The 15,414-nt window shown below is 39.5% G+C and overlaps 1 protein-coding gene across 1 annotated transcript in view; it reads left to right on the top strand.

Moving 5' to 3' along the window:
- Positions 1-14,167, top strand: part of GABRA3 (gamma-aminobutyric acid type A receptor subunit alpha3) — a 175,859-nt gene extending 161,692 nt beyond the window's left edge. Inside the window, exon 9 of the mRNA XM_055438471.2 lies at positions 13,832-14,167. Within this exon, the coding sequence (XP_055294446.1) occupies positions 13,832-14,167 (336 nt within the window). The remainder of the gene's footprint in view (positions 1-13,831) is intronic.
- Positions 14,168-15,414: the final 1,247 nt, after the last annotated feature.

Genomic DNA, 15,414 nt, shown 5'->3' with positions numbered 1-15,414 from the left:
TCGGTATTTTATTTGTCACAGTTCTATATTTAAAAAGACTCTCTTCTCAACCTTAAGTCTATAGATTCACAACTGTCCTTGTTTCAGGAAACCTTTCCTGAAACACGTCATTGCTCTGTTATCTTCTAAAAGCACAGATTATACATATAATAGAACTTTGTAATCCTTATTTACCATTATTCTCTAGTAATTTCCAACTGTTATTTTCCATTTTCTTTTTCTCAAGCCTGTCTCCTGTGTTTCTGAACATTTTCACCATGTCTGTTCTCCTTCATTTCTATAGTAGTAGTATTTTTCCTTATATTAATTTTATGATTTCTGCTGACTTAGCTTTTCATGTATTCTGTTTGTTTTGTGTGTTGTTACACAGTTCTTTATTGGTTCTTTCCCCTCATTGTAACATATTTTGCATCAGTAACATATTCTTTTTCAACTGTTACTTGAAGTTGTATTAGAGGAGTTCTTTACTAACACTATTATGTGTGAAAGTATCATTTTGGGGAGGGACTGAGACAATGAATAGGATAGTTGTGAGTAGTTGAGAATAAGTAGTTGAAAGTGAATAGTTTGACCATCATTTGTTATCTATATAAATTCTTATAAATAACCCACAAGAAAGTCCTCTATGTATGGTGTAGTGTGTACATGCTTGTGTGCATATGTGTAATATTGTACCCTTTAATGTTTCCAGTCTCTTCCTCCTCACTACTATGTGGTAATCAAACAGTATTCCAGGATGTTCTCACTATCAGCCTGAAAACCATTTGTTTCAAAACAGAGGTCATTTGTTTTTCACTCAGGTCCTGCCATCCACGTTTTAGGACTCTGTTCTTGGCCTGAAATCTAGAACATTAGTCATCCTCAATGTCTTCTTCACCCTGATCCTATTTTTACTGCATTTGGGAGCCCTTACATTTTGGGGTGAGGGTTAAAAATGCTTCCAATTTTCATCAAAGATGGAGTTTTGGTTTCATATATCACTTTACTTATTTTGGTTGGCTCCAGAGAAGAAAAGGAAGCAAAGATGTCCTTATTCTGACATATTAAACTGAAAGACCCTTATTAAACAGATGTTTTAAGAGCAGTTTGCACTAACTACTGACATATAACCTGAGTTAACTAAGAAGAAATTGTGCCAAACTAACCTTAAGAAAATTCATGGAAAGTTTACTAGACTGGTAGAACAGGAAATATATAGATTTTATCAAGATGTCTAACTTTTTAAAATTATGTCTTCATGAAGAAGAAATAGCAGTTGAAAATATATTACAATTATGCTGATGTAGTTGGTTGACATATTGAAGTGGAAAGTGAAAGAGGAGAGTGAAAAGGGTGGCTTGAAGCTCAACATTCAGAAAACAAAGATCATGGCATCTGGTCCCATCACTTCATGGGAAATAGATGGAAAAACAGTGGAAACAGTGTCAGACTTTATCATTTTGGGCTCCAAAATCACTGCGGATGCTGACTGCAGCCATGAGAATAAAAGACGCTTACTCCTTGGAAGGAAAGTTATGACCAACCTAGATAGTATATTAAAAAGCAGAGACATTACTTTGCCAACCAAGTTCCGTCTAGTCAAGGCTATGGTTTTTCCCATGGTCATGTATGAATGTGAGAGTTGGACTGTGAAGAAGGCTGATCATCGAAGAACTGATGCTTTTGAACTGTGGTGTTGGAGAAGACTCTTGAGAGTCCCTTGGACTGCAAGGAGATCCAACCAGTCCATCCTAAAGGAGATCAATCCTGGGTGTTCATTGGAAGGGCTGATGCTAAAGCTGAAACTGCAATACTTTGGCCACCTCATGCGACGAGTTGACTCACTGGAAAAGACTCTGATGCTGGGAAAGGTTGGGGGCGGGAGGAGAAGGGGACGACAGAGAATGAGATGGCTGGATGGCATCATCAACTCTGTGGACATGAGTTTGAGTGAACTCCGGGAGTTGGTGATGGACAGGGAGGCCTGGCATGCTGTTATTCACAGGGTCGCAGAGAGTCGGACACGACTGAGCGACTGAACTGAACTGATAATCTTATTGATGGATGGACATCAACCTGAATGGATATTGCTGTAATAAGCCACAAGGCTTTATCTTTGACCTTCCGCAGATTCTTTACCATCTGAGCTACCAGGGAACCCTCTTAAATGCTGTCATCTGTGACTTTAAATAAAGATACATAATATAGGAGATTCAAATTTGTAAGCTGGCATTAATGAAAAAGAGTATCTTCTGAATTAGTGTCCAAGAGAATTTCTGAAGTTGGAAAGAATAGGCTGAAACCAAAAGGTTAACATTTCTAAATACAACAAATTTTTACATATATATTCCAGAAAAGTTCAAGGATAAAAAAGCTTAACAAAGATTGCATGTTATAAATAAGATGCTATGATACAAGGAAAGAACACATTTAATGTAAGCCATCCCTGTGGTGTAACTCTTGAAAAGCCAAATTTGATTTGAATCTGAGTTAGGAGTTACTTAGAACAAATAAGAGATAAACCCCTTTTATTCTGTACAGGTTGTGCCATGTTTAAAATATGCTGTTCCAGTTTGGTTACTACAGTGGAGAAACGACAGATGCATTAAGGCAATGATGATTGCTAATTTCAGATATCTAAAAGGCAGTCATAAATATCTTATGAAATTTGTGGTAGACTTGTTTTTTATGATTGGGAAGAGATGCAGTGGTGGCTTGAAGGTAGAAAGAACACTTGAACAATGTAGCTGTGAATGTCAAAAATGATAACCGTTTCTCCAATTCCAAGGAGTGCTGAAAATGAAAAAAAAAATAAAAAGGACAAAAAGAATCCTCTAAAAGTCTGCTGCAAAGATTGTGATCTTAGTATTCCTCCTTAGTCTGTCAATCGATTTAAGTTATTGAAAGGATGTTGATGAAATTTGAAAAAAATTATGAGATGTATAAAAATGGATTTTTAATATGAGGATACTATGTTTTGTGCACACTGCTACAATATGAAGGAACTAACAGAACCACTGACCCACAGAAAAAAATGAAGTGCATTAAAAGTAAAAACAGTGAAATTTAACTATAACTTATTTTGCTTCCTTTAGAGAGACATATTAAACCTTATTTGTCTCATAAAACTAGAATAGGTGAGCACAAAACTGTTTAAAACTAATATAAATGATTCAAAAGTCTATTTCTGATCTGTACTATGGTCAAGGGTTAGACAGAATGTGAGGGGAAAGATAAAGGAAAGGAAAAGAAGAGATAGGTAGGAACAAATACCTCATTTTCAAATGAAGACAAATGACTACCTTATAATAACACTCTGCAAAATAGATGAACTGTGGGCTTCTGAGGAACAGCTACACGTTTTATCACCACTTCCTTTAAAAATCCCACTAAAATGAGGGTAAAGAAATAAAACAGATAATAAACCCACAAGTACCAGGAGAACTGGAGAAGGGCTTTCAGTCAGACAAGAGATTGTAATGCATTTTTTAAGAAAAATGAATGGGGAAAGACAGAATAAAAACTGATTTATCAAGTTGGAGATAGATATAACCCTGGAGAAACTCAGCATTCAAGATGCTTTGTACAACAGACAATAAATCATGGGGTGCAATTAAGGGGACTGGACAAAGGTCTGTGTACAGAGTAGTCAAGACCCCAGAGCCTGCCAGCATATAAAATTTCAACAGCCAGATGTATAGTTTCCTAAAGACCAGCAGAATTTTCTCTTCTAAAGAAGCTGAATATCTCCATACAAAAGATCTTAATACAGTGCCATTCTGGAGTATCCCATAAAATGACCTCCCTCCAGACAATCTTCAGTCATACAGACATCTTTTATGTTGCCAAATAATATGATACAAAGGATTATCAAAGTGAAATTTGTAATAAAATTACCTCCCTCCAGACAATCTTCAGTCATACAGACATCTTTTATGTTGCCAAATAATACGATACAAAGGATTATCAAAGTGAAATTTGTAATAGAGAAAAGTAAAGATTTAAAAAAACTCATCTTGGCAGGAACAGAAATAATTTAAGGACTGATGCTAAAGCTGAAACTACAATACTTTGGCCACCTCATGCGACGAGTTGACTCACTGGAAAAGACTCTGATGCTGGGAAGGATTGGGGGCGGGAGGAGAAGGGGACGACAGAGAATGAGATGGCTGGATGGCATCACCGACTCTGTGGACATGAGTTTGAGTGAACTCCGGGAGTTGGTGCTGGACAAGGAGGCCTGGCGTGCTGTGATTCATGGGGTCGCAAAGAGTTGGACACGACTGAGCGACTGAACTTAACTGAACTGAAGAAAAACAAAAGTAAATCTTATCTTATATTTGTAAATATATCATATACATAAAATAAGAAGGATGCTAATATAAAAGGAAATCAGAGAATAAGGAAGAGCTTCTGAAATGAAAAATAACCGCCAAGTGGTAATGAAGCCGATTCAATAAGGAAGGGCAACAACCTCCATGAACACAGAAGACAAGCCACACAAGGGGTTCCATCCCCAAAACAAAGGCTGTGCCAAAAACCAAGAGGCTGCTTTGGGGACAAATACCCCAATGAAGGCAGTACTCTGCAGACAACTCAGAGACCAGGCCTTTCTTGGGAAATGTCTCCAGGGTTACACAGTGTAACGAGAAATAGAAGTTTCCACAGATGCCTCGGTTCTCTCTGTCCCAGCTGTGGGGTTGGTGGCCTGAGCTAGGAGAGGAAAAAAAAGCAGTTTTCACTCAGTTTCAGTTCCCTGCCAAGTTGCTGACCCAATTCCCTGCCACAAGAGGGTCAGTCTGAATATACAAACCCTATTTTGTTGTGTGATCCTTTCAATAATTTGTGAAAAAAAAGTGAAAGTGTTAGTCACTCAGTCATGTCTGACTCTTTGTGACCCATGGACTGTAGCCCATCAGGCTCCTCTGTCCATGGGATTTCCCAGGCAAGGATGCTGTAGTAGATTACCATTTCCTTCTCCAGGGGATCTTCGCAATCCAGGAATCGAACCTGGGTCTCCTGCATTGCAGGCAGATTCTTTACCATCTGAAACACCAGGGAAACTCCAATAATCAGCTCTAGCTTGTTTCATAACTTTCATGGCTTTGCCTGATCTGTTAGCACTTTTTCTCAAGACATTGCAGCACTTCTGCCAGGCAGTATTTACGCATCTGTTAACAAAAATCAAGATGTGACTAAAGATCAGAAGCTCAGTAGCAACCTATGTTGTAGCAGTGATGTCAGTCCATTGATTGTCTTTGGAGAGTTAATGTTGAAAACAAAATTCTTATTGATCAGACAAACATGATCTGCTAAAGACACATGCACTTTTGTAGAGTTTAGCATCTTGTGTTTTTCTGAAAAAAAATATATATACATATGTTGCTTTATTTGAAACAAAATATGATGCATTTGAAAAAATAACTGCCAAAATAAAAGTTTCAATAGAGATGGGAAAATAAACTGAAAAAAAATCTCTCTACAAGTAAAGTAAAAAGAAAATAATTGACAAATGAAAAGAAAAGGTTAAGGGACTTAGGGATGAATCCAGGAAATTCATCTAACTCAGAACCTGCAGAATGAGTGAACAGAGAAATGGGAACAAAGGAAATTAGCAAAGAACCAATATAAGACTAGTTTACAAAAGGAAAGATATAAGCCTCCAGATTGAAAGTGTCCTCATAGGCCCACATAAAGTCACATCATCTTGAAATTTTAGAAAACCAGGGATAAATGGTAGACTAAAGAGATTCTAGAAAGGCATTAAGTGTTATTTACAAAGAAATGATTAGCAGAATGGCATCAGACTTCTCAGCTACATTGGATGCTGGAAGACAGTGGAGCTGTAAATCTAAATCTGAAGGACAAATGATTTTCAACCTTGAATCCTATGCCTAGCCAACGTATCACTTACATGGAAAGGTAGTTATTTTCAGACCTGCTAGAATTCAGAAATGTCACTTCCCATGGATTCCACCTTAGGAAAATACAGGAGAATATATTCTATTAAAACGAGAGTAAAACGAAAAAGAGAAAGACACTGGATCCAGAGAAGAGGGTATCCTACAGAGGAGATAGATGAAGAGAATTCCTAAAATGAAAGCTATGCAGCAAGCAAACCTGGAGAAGAACCCAGTGCAGTTAGTAGCAAGAGGCTAGAGGTATTTATCCAGCCCTTTATAATGATGTTACCATTGATTATTGCTTGCACTAAAAAGATTGCTATAATTGTATGGAAGATGGAGGAAGGGTTGCATAAGTGAGGTAAATCATTATCATGAAAATATGAATGGTTATATGTAAAACTGATAGCAGTATAAGCATATTACTTAGAAACATATAAATATTAGAAAATTTGGACAATTAAAATAAAGATATAAAGTTAAAAATAATTACATTGTAGGACAAGGTTGGGGTACAGGCATTATAAGTTTTTACATTTATTTCTTTTTAACTATGTGCATTATTACCTAGATTACATTTTTTGAGGTGGGAGGGGGGTTCGGGAGGGGGAACTCATGTACACCAGGGGCAGATTCCCAACCAACCAATATAATATTATAAAATAATTAGCCTCCAATAAAAAATTAAAAAAAAAAGTAAAAGCAAATTAAAATGAAGAAATAAAACTCTATATTTAAAAAGAAGACAATTATTATTCTTAGAAGTTCTTTTTAAATACTCATAAACTCCTAGAGGAGAACGTAAGCAAAACACTCTCTGACATAAATCACAGCAGGATCCTCCAAGACCCACCTCCCAGAATATTGGAAATAAAAGCAAAAATAAACAAATGGGACCTAATTAAAATCAAAAGCTTTTGCACAGCAAAGGAAACTATAAGCAAGGTGAAAAGACAGCTTTCAGAATGGAAGAAAATAATAGCAAATGAAGCAACTGATAAAGGATTAATCTCCAATATATACAAGCAGCTCCTGCAGCTCAATTCCAAAAAAATAAATGACCCAATCAAAAAATGGGCCAAAGAACTAAACAGACATTTCTCCAAAGAAGACACACAGATGGCTAACAAACACATGAAAAGATGCTCAACATCCCTCATAATCAGAGAAATGCAAATCAAAACCACAATGAGATACCATTTCACGCCAGTCAGAATGGCTGCTATCCAAAAGTCTACATGCAATAAATGCTGGAGAGGGTGTGGAGAGAAGGGAACCCTCTTACACTGTTGGTGGGAATGCAAACTTGTTCAGCCACTATGGAGAACAGTGGGGAGATCCCTCAAAAAACTGGAAATAGAGCTGCCATACGACCCAGCAATCGCACTCCTGGGCATACACACCGAGGAAACCAGATTTGAAAGAGAACACATGTGTTCATTGCAGCACTGTTTATAATAGCCAGGACATGGAAGCAACCTAGATGTCCATCTGCAGATGAATGGATAAGAAAGCTCTGGTACATATACACAATGGAGTATTACTCAGCCATTAAAAAGAATGCATTTGAATCAGTTCTAATGAGGTGGATGAAACTAGAGCCTATTATACAGAGTGAAGTAAGCCAGAAAGAAAAACACCAATACAATATACTAACGCATATATATGGAATTTAGAAAGATGCAAATGATAACCCTGTATACGAGACAGCAAAAGAGACACAGATATATAGAACAGTCTTTGGGACTCTGTGGGAGAGGGTGAGGGTGGGATGGTTTGGGAGAATGGCATTGAAACATGTATATTATCATATGTGAAACAAATCACCAGTTCAGGGTCGATGCATGTTACAGGATGCTCGGGGCTGGTATGTGGGGATGACCCAGAGGGAGGATAAGGGGAGGAGGGAGGTGGGAGGGGGGTTCGGGAGGGGGAACTCATGTGCACCTGGGGCGGATTCATGTCAATGTATGGCAAAACCAACCAATATAATATTGTAAAATAATTAGCCTCCAATAAAAATTAAAAATAAATACAAAATTTTAAAAATAAGTAAAATAAAATACTCATAAATTCTTACCTAAATTTTAGAAACACAGTAATTCTTATGCTTTTTTCTTATTTTCATATAAGAAATTTTAATGCTCTAGAATAACATTTTATTTTACATTAGAAAATACTCAACTTCCATCCATAATTTGGAAAAGTTTTGTTTTTTTATTATTAATGGCTTTTTAAAATTTGTGGTATTCCTGTAAAAACAGCCACAAATCAAGTCACCACTTGTTATGTTCTATCTGGGGTTAATGATATTCACTCTGGGTTAATTTGTATTCATAAAGTGGTAGCCTTCCCACCCTTTTCTACAGTAGGTATAAATGCCCTGACAACAAACATACTCTGTCACTGGTGAATTGATTGAAACTGAAACAAACAGGGGGATCAGTCAAGATGGCAGAGTAGAAAAACGTAGAAAAACCCAGTGCTCACCTCCTCTCAAAAGCACACCAAAATCAAAACTATCTGCAGAACAACCATTCATGGAGAAGATCAAAATTTACCAGAAAAGACCTTCTACAACTAAAGATGAAGAAGGAACCAAACAAGACAGGTGGAGTTGTGATATAGGCAAGTCTCATACCCTGGGTGGGCAATCCACAAATGAGAGGAATATTACCACTCCTGAGGTTCTCTCCTAGGAGTGAGGGGTCTGAGCTCATAAGCCAGGAAGATGAACCCCAGAGCATTTGGCCTTGAAGACCAGTAATGCATACAATTGAGAGTCCCAGAGAGCTGGGGGAAAATGGAGACTTCACTCACACGCTCTGGGATCCAGGGGAAAAGCAGTAATAGGAGGCTGGATCAGACCCACCTGCTGATCTTGGAGAATCTCCTGGAGAAGCCGGGGGCAACTGCAGCTCCCCCTGGGGACATAGACACTGGTGACAGCCATTCTGGAGAACTCATTCTACCATGTAGACACTGGTGCTGGCAAACGCCATTTTGGAATCCTCCCTCTAGCTTAATAACCTCAGGACCCAGCCCTGCCCTGGCCCAACAGTCTATAGGTGCCAGTTCTAGGACACCTCGTGCCAAGCAAATAACTGGGCATGGACACAGGTCTACCCACAAACAGATAAACACAATTAATAAACCAGAGATAATATTTGAGTCTCATCCACTCTTTCCTTTCTCATCCACTGGCCCCAGGTCCATCCCCACATATGGTCTGGATATCCCCTACCCTCTCAGTAAACTGGCGCAAATGATTACTTCTCTTGCACCTGCATTTTCTCCCCGTTCTGTTGGCTTACTGACCTCTTCCTAATCAGCATGCTCCCTTCCTTTTTTGAATTCACTTGACTCAGCATTTGTGCCTTTCTGTGTTTTTTTTTTTTTGTGTGTGTGTGTTCTCCCTTATATTTTAGTTCTCTCTTATTTTAATTAATCTTCATTAGACAGCCTAAAATTTATCATCTTAACTGTTTTTAATAAGTATGTTCATAGTATTGTACAAGCAACTTTCAGAACTTTTTCATCCTGCAAAACTGAAACTCTAGCCCCATGAAACCAGAAGTTCCAATCCTCCCTTCCACTCTCCCCCTGGCAACCCCCATTCTACTTTCTGTCTCTAGCAATCTGACTTCTCTATAAGTACTGAATATAACTAGAATCATATTTGTCTTGTGACTGGCTTATTTTATTTAGCATAACATCCTCAAGGTTCATTCATGCTATAGCATGCATCAGAATTTCCTTTCTTTTTAAGGCTGAATAATATCCCATTGTATGGATGGACCACATTTTCTTCATCCATACTTCTCTCTATGCATACTTGGGTTGCTTTCATCTTTTGGCTAGTGAGAATTTTGCTGCTATGAACACGGGTGTACTATATCTTTTTAAGACCTTGCTTTCAGTTGAGGGGGGCATTATACTCCAAAGTAGAATTGCTGAGTCCTATTTTATTTTTTTGAGGATCTGATGTACCATTTTTCATAGTAGCTGCACCATTTTACATTCCCAACAGTACATAAGGGGTCAAATTTCTCCATATCCTCATCTACACTTGTTATTTCCTTTTTTATTATTACTGTTATTGTTCTTATTTCTGATAGTAGGCACCCTAATGGGTATGAGGTAGTATCTCATTTTGACTTGCATTTCCATTATGATCAGTGATATTAAGCATCTTTTCACATCCTTATTGTCCATTTCTATATCTTCTTTTGAAAAATATCTATTTTAAAACCCATTTGGTTGTTTGGGTGTAAAAATTGGGTCTTTGTCTGATTTGTCTTTGAATCCAACATAGCATACACTCCATTACTTTACCCACTTCTGAAAACTGGGGTTCAGGAAAGTTGGATGAATGTTAGGTTAACACAGTCATAGGACTTTATCTGCATATACTCTGAGGTCCTGGAGGTCTCAAATACATTCAGGGCTTCAACTAACCCTCTAATTAGCACTTCTGAAAACAATTAACATGAACGTCATCTGAGAAAAACTCTAAAGTTGGACATGCATTAGTCCATAAAAGTTTGCACTACCTCATCCCCAGTCCACATGAGGTAGCTTTCTAGAAGGAAAAGTGTCCTGCCCTGAGGTCAAAATGCTTGGAGGAATTTGGAAGAGTGAGTTTCAGTTTGGTTGTATGGGAATTACTCCAGGATGAACTATAGAGATATTCTATATATCTCTGTCTGTATAGGTGAAGTAATGCTAGATAGGAGAGGTCATACTTCTCCAAAGTTGGAAAAGACTCTTGAAAGTCCCTTGGACTGCAAGGAGATCCAACCAGTCAATCCTAAAGGATATCAGTCCTGACTATTCATGAGGTGGACTGATGCTGAAGCTGAAGCTCCAGTACTTTGGCCACCTGATTCAAAAAACTGACTCACTGGAAAAGACCCTGGTGCTGGGAAAGATTGAAGGCAGGAGGAGAAGGGGATGATATCGGAATAGATGGTTGGATGGCATCACTGACTCGATGGACATGAGTTTCAGCAAGCTCTAGGATTTGGTGATGGACAGGGAAGCCTGGCGTGCTGCAGTCCATGGGGTCGCAGAGAGACATGACTGAGCGACTGAACTGAACTGATAGGAGAGGTCAAGAATCAGCAGGAATAAATTAGAAATCACATGAAGAATCTTCAGTTGGGGGGGGGGGTCAGGTTTCATTCTGTAAACATCTATAATGCAGCTAAGAGCCCAGCATTGGCTCGGGAAGTAGGCACAGAATCATAGCTTGGTCAGAGTTAAGTGACTCTAGTTTGTGTCTATCAAATTCCAGGGTGTAGAGAAGAAGTATTAGAAAACTAGATGAAGAAATGTGAATTATTAACCATTAATCTCTGCTTCCTGTTTCTGTCTTCTCAGCACTACAACTTTTGCTTTGATTTCCCTTCTTTGACAATTTAGGTAAAAATTATAGTGGCTGATTAAAAAGTTCCATGATGGAAAGGGCGAGGGAAATTAAAAGGTAATTTTCTTTTATTACTTAAAAAATCTGTGATTAAATCAACTGCTGCTTCTCCACATGTAGAACACAAAGTGGCTACAAAGCTAAAGAAAGTGTTTACTGTTCAGAATGATTATTTCAAAGACTTGGTCATAACCAGCTTATAAGATGACTAAATGAAATAATATATGTGAGTGTGAAAGCTTCTGGCAAAGTCAGGGTAGTGGGGTTTTTTCTTTCTTTTCTTTTATTTTTTTGTCTAACCATGAAGAAAAAAAGAGATTAGTAAGCAAATGAATAAGTAAGTAGGCAAACAAGTGAAGTGCTCCTTTATTTAATAACAGAGGCATTTAGCAGCAGGCCTCTGTTCACACAATGAATTTGCTAATTATAAGTGAGTCCCATGTAGTATTTAAGGCATTTACAAGGTTGTTAGACTCCCTCAGAGTTCTGTCCCCCTTCCACTTGTAGCAATGTAACTACAATCCTCAGAGAAAGAACGGTTTTGCTTTTTAAGTGTCCTATTAGTCAAACTGTTCATTTATTTAAACTAGCACCCACTTCTTTGTCCCTCTTACCTTCCCTGATGAAAACCCTGAAGCCAGCACAGACAGGCCTCTATCATGCACACTCTCATCTACCTACAGCAGACTCTTTGTCATTCCTCAAATTAGCAGTGCCCTTGACCTGTGCATTGCCTTGGCTACATCTTTATCCGGTGAGCTCCTGCTCATCTTTCATGACCCAGCTCGCCATCCTCATTGCCTTCTCTGAACCACCTTTTCCAGCACCTGAAGGTACTTTGCCCCCCCTCTACTGAATTCCCATCACCCTTTGTTCATATCTCTTAGAATTCAGATCACATTATATGGCAATGGTGTGTTCACAGAGCTCTCCCCCTGCCCCCCGCCCACTACTGGACTGCAAACTCCTACAAAACAAGGAATGAAAAGGACAACTTTTAACCTTCCCACCTATCCTGAAACATCTAGTGTAGTTCTTGGCCCAGTAGATATTCAGTAGCTGTTGGGCAAAAGTTATTATTAGGACCAGGAAGATCAATGTCAGTATGGTCTAAAGAAAAATGGGTCAGAAAATGGGGGGAACTTGGAAGTAAAGAAGAAAGGAAATAGATTAGGAGAAAGGGGGTCAGTAGGAGAGGGCGGGAGTAGAGAAATCCAGGAAGGAAACACATACAAAGAAGTAAAACTGATGCTGGGAAGCAAAATCACGTTGAGAAAGAAAAATTCGAGGTATGTGAAATCAGGGCAACACATTGGTCGTCACTTTCCATCAAATACTCTTGGGCATTTTCGAAGCTCATCTGTCCCCACTTTTCCCTAGAAACAAAGAGGGATGAAAGGAAGAAAAGGCCAAAGTGGGGAATGAGGCAGCAAACAGTATGAGCTCAGCACTCAGACTATGCCCTCAGCCACTGCCTTTGGCCTCCCCTGTTCCTCAGCCTCTCTCTTCTGACCCAGGCCTGAGCTTTGTCACCTTTTCTCTTTTCTACGTGGAAGGTCCATGTATATACAAGTCATATATGTGAGAAAAAATGGGCACATGTGTGTATGCTTATTTATTATTGAGTTGTTTTGTTTTTTTTTTTTTATAATCTGGAAAAGCAAAGATCAGAGTCATAGCAAGCCCCCAGGATCCCTGCCTGTGCTGTCACAGGGAAGCAGAGGGAAGTTCTCTAGAGAGGCTGTCGCAAAGAGTCAGACACAACTGAGTGACTGAAATGAACTGAACTAGAGAGGCTGTAGCTTCTGCCTGCATGAAGGGTTATAATGATGCATGTTAACATGCTGTAGAATGTATGTCTTTAAGACAAAATGACTTTCAGACTCACCAAGCTCTCTTCCTCACAGGAGATGTGCCACTTGATGGTTGAAGCCTTTTGGAGTTATGTCTCGGGTAACCAAACAGTGTCTCATACCTATAGAACAGTACAGTGCAGCCCTGGTTAAAAGTTGGGAGCCCAGATGGCTAGTGTGGGCTCTGCTACTCAGTCTGAAGCTGAGTTTTCTCATCTGTCAAATGGGAGTAATCTCACACACTTACGTCGTATGGTTACTGTGAGGATCAAGTCACATGATTGCATACGATCCTACACATGACCAAGATTTCAGAGTTTTCCAGTTGTTTCTACCACCATTCTTTCATCTGATCCTCTCAACAACCCTGCCAGATATTTTGATCCTCATTTGAAAGATGAAGAAACTAAAGCTCTAAGGGGAGAAGTCACTTGGCCAAAGGCACAATAGCTAGTAAACCAGGATGATGCAGATTTTGTTTTTGAAGTCATCTTCAATTTATTCCTTTGTACAAAGCTGGCTACTCAGTGCTATTGGCTTCATGGCCCCTCTTTCCTAACTTCCCTCATGTCTCCTCCTCCCCACAGCCTTTGAAGGTGTTCTATATAGTGAATTAATTAGCTTTCCTTTTGTCTCCCCCATTCTCCCCTACTTTTTCTGGCCCTTAGAAGAAAACACCAGCAGTCCCAACCAAGAAAACCAGCACCACCTTCAACATCGTGGGAACCACCTATCCCATCAACCTGGCCAAGGACACTGAGTTCTCTGCCATCTCCAAGGGCGCTACTCCAAGCACCTCCTCCACCCCGACAATCATTGCTTCACCCAAGACCACCTATGTGCAGGATATCCCGACTGAGACCAAGACCTACAACAGTGTCAGCAAGGTTGACAAGATTTCTCGCATCATCTTTCCTGTGCTCTTTGCCATTTTCAATCTGGTCTATTGGGCTACATATGTCAACCGGGAGTCAGCTATCAAGGGCATGATCCGCAAACAGTAGATAGTGGTGGCGCTGCAACCAGAGCACTATATACCCTAGGAAGCATCCAGGCACCCAAACCCCAGGGCTCCCCTTCATGTGTTTCAGGATTCTTCTTTTGTAACCCTGTTACCACTCCATGACTCTCAGTTAATATTTAGGAATCTCAATGAAAAAACAATAACAGAAAAAATTACTTGTCCCTCTAACATTGCTGAGTATGTCCCGATTGGAGCCAAACACTGCCATTTGTCCAGTTGCGTATCTTAATCTGCCAGTCTCCCTTAGCTGAGGGCACGGCATGTATTTTACTGCACTCTGCCCACTACAGAAACAACAGGAGACTCTACAGCCTGCAGTGAGAGCCTTGGCTATTGGATAGGTCCAGAATAAGGTAGATTGTTGATTTGTCCAGATCAGATGATTCTGACTCACTAGGGAGCTAGCCTGGGTTCCCAGTGGTCCTGCCTGCCACCTCTCATGCCCACAACAGGGCCCACTAGGCATAAGTACTGATAACAAAGGCAGGAGCCTGTGCTAACCTCTGAAGATGGCCCAAAACCCCTTTATTGGCTTAGAGGTTAGTGTGGACAATTGAGGCTTACCACTGTCTACCATGTATTGCCAAAACAGATAGAACCAGTTAGGTCAGCCTGGCACCAAGATGACGAATACCTGCCAGGTCTAGACCTTCAGGAAAATAGTACCTTCTTTGGTATATCTCTCCTCCAGAAAGCCCTTTTCTCTTAAGCCCTTTGAACCTGTTGTAGCCAGCTGGACATGGCTTAGCTTGGACTCTTTACTGCCTACAAACTCTTTAGGAAAATGATCAAGTATTTGTTTTAATTTATACTAAGAAGGAACATATGCAACAAAATGAGCTCAAATGCCTAAATTTTTAAAAAGATTAGAAAGATATGAAAGTCACCTTCTGGCCAAGGCAACTCATCAAATACTGGATGGAATGAGAGATTTGGGCTGGGTGGTAGTTGAGGCTTGAAGACTGGCTTGAAAATGAGGGCTACTGGCAGGTGAAAGTCAAGTTCTTCTTTCCATACCCTCCACCCCAGACCCTAGTCCAAGAACTTTGCTCCTACTTGTCAGGGACCTCTGGTCCTCTCTTGATGCCAATATTAAGAGGGATGAATTGGAGTCTAGTTTACTTTTGAGTCAATTAAATCATTAACCTTATTACCAGTTTGATAATATATTATTTAAAGGATTTGATGTGATTCATGGGGTCGCAAAGAGTCGGACACGACTGAGCG

This window comes from Moschus berezovskii, chromosome X (assembly GCF_049115385.1).
Source record: "Moschus berezovskii isolate FMDL1 chromosome X, NW_MosBer_1.0, whole genome shotgun sequence".
In the NCBI taxonomy this organism is placed as follows: Eukaryota; Metazoa; Chordata; class Mammalia; order Artiodactyla; family Moschidae; genus Moschus; species Moschus berezovskii.
Note: the sequence above shows the minus strand (reverse complement) of the source record. Positions and strands in the feature narration are given on the sequence as shown.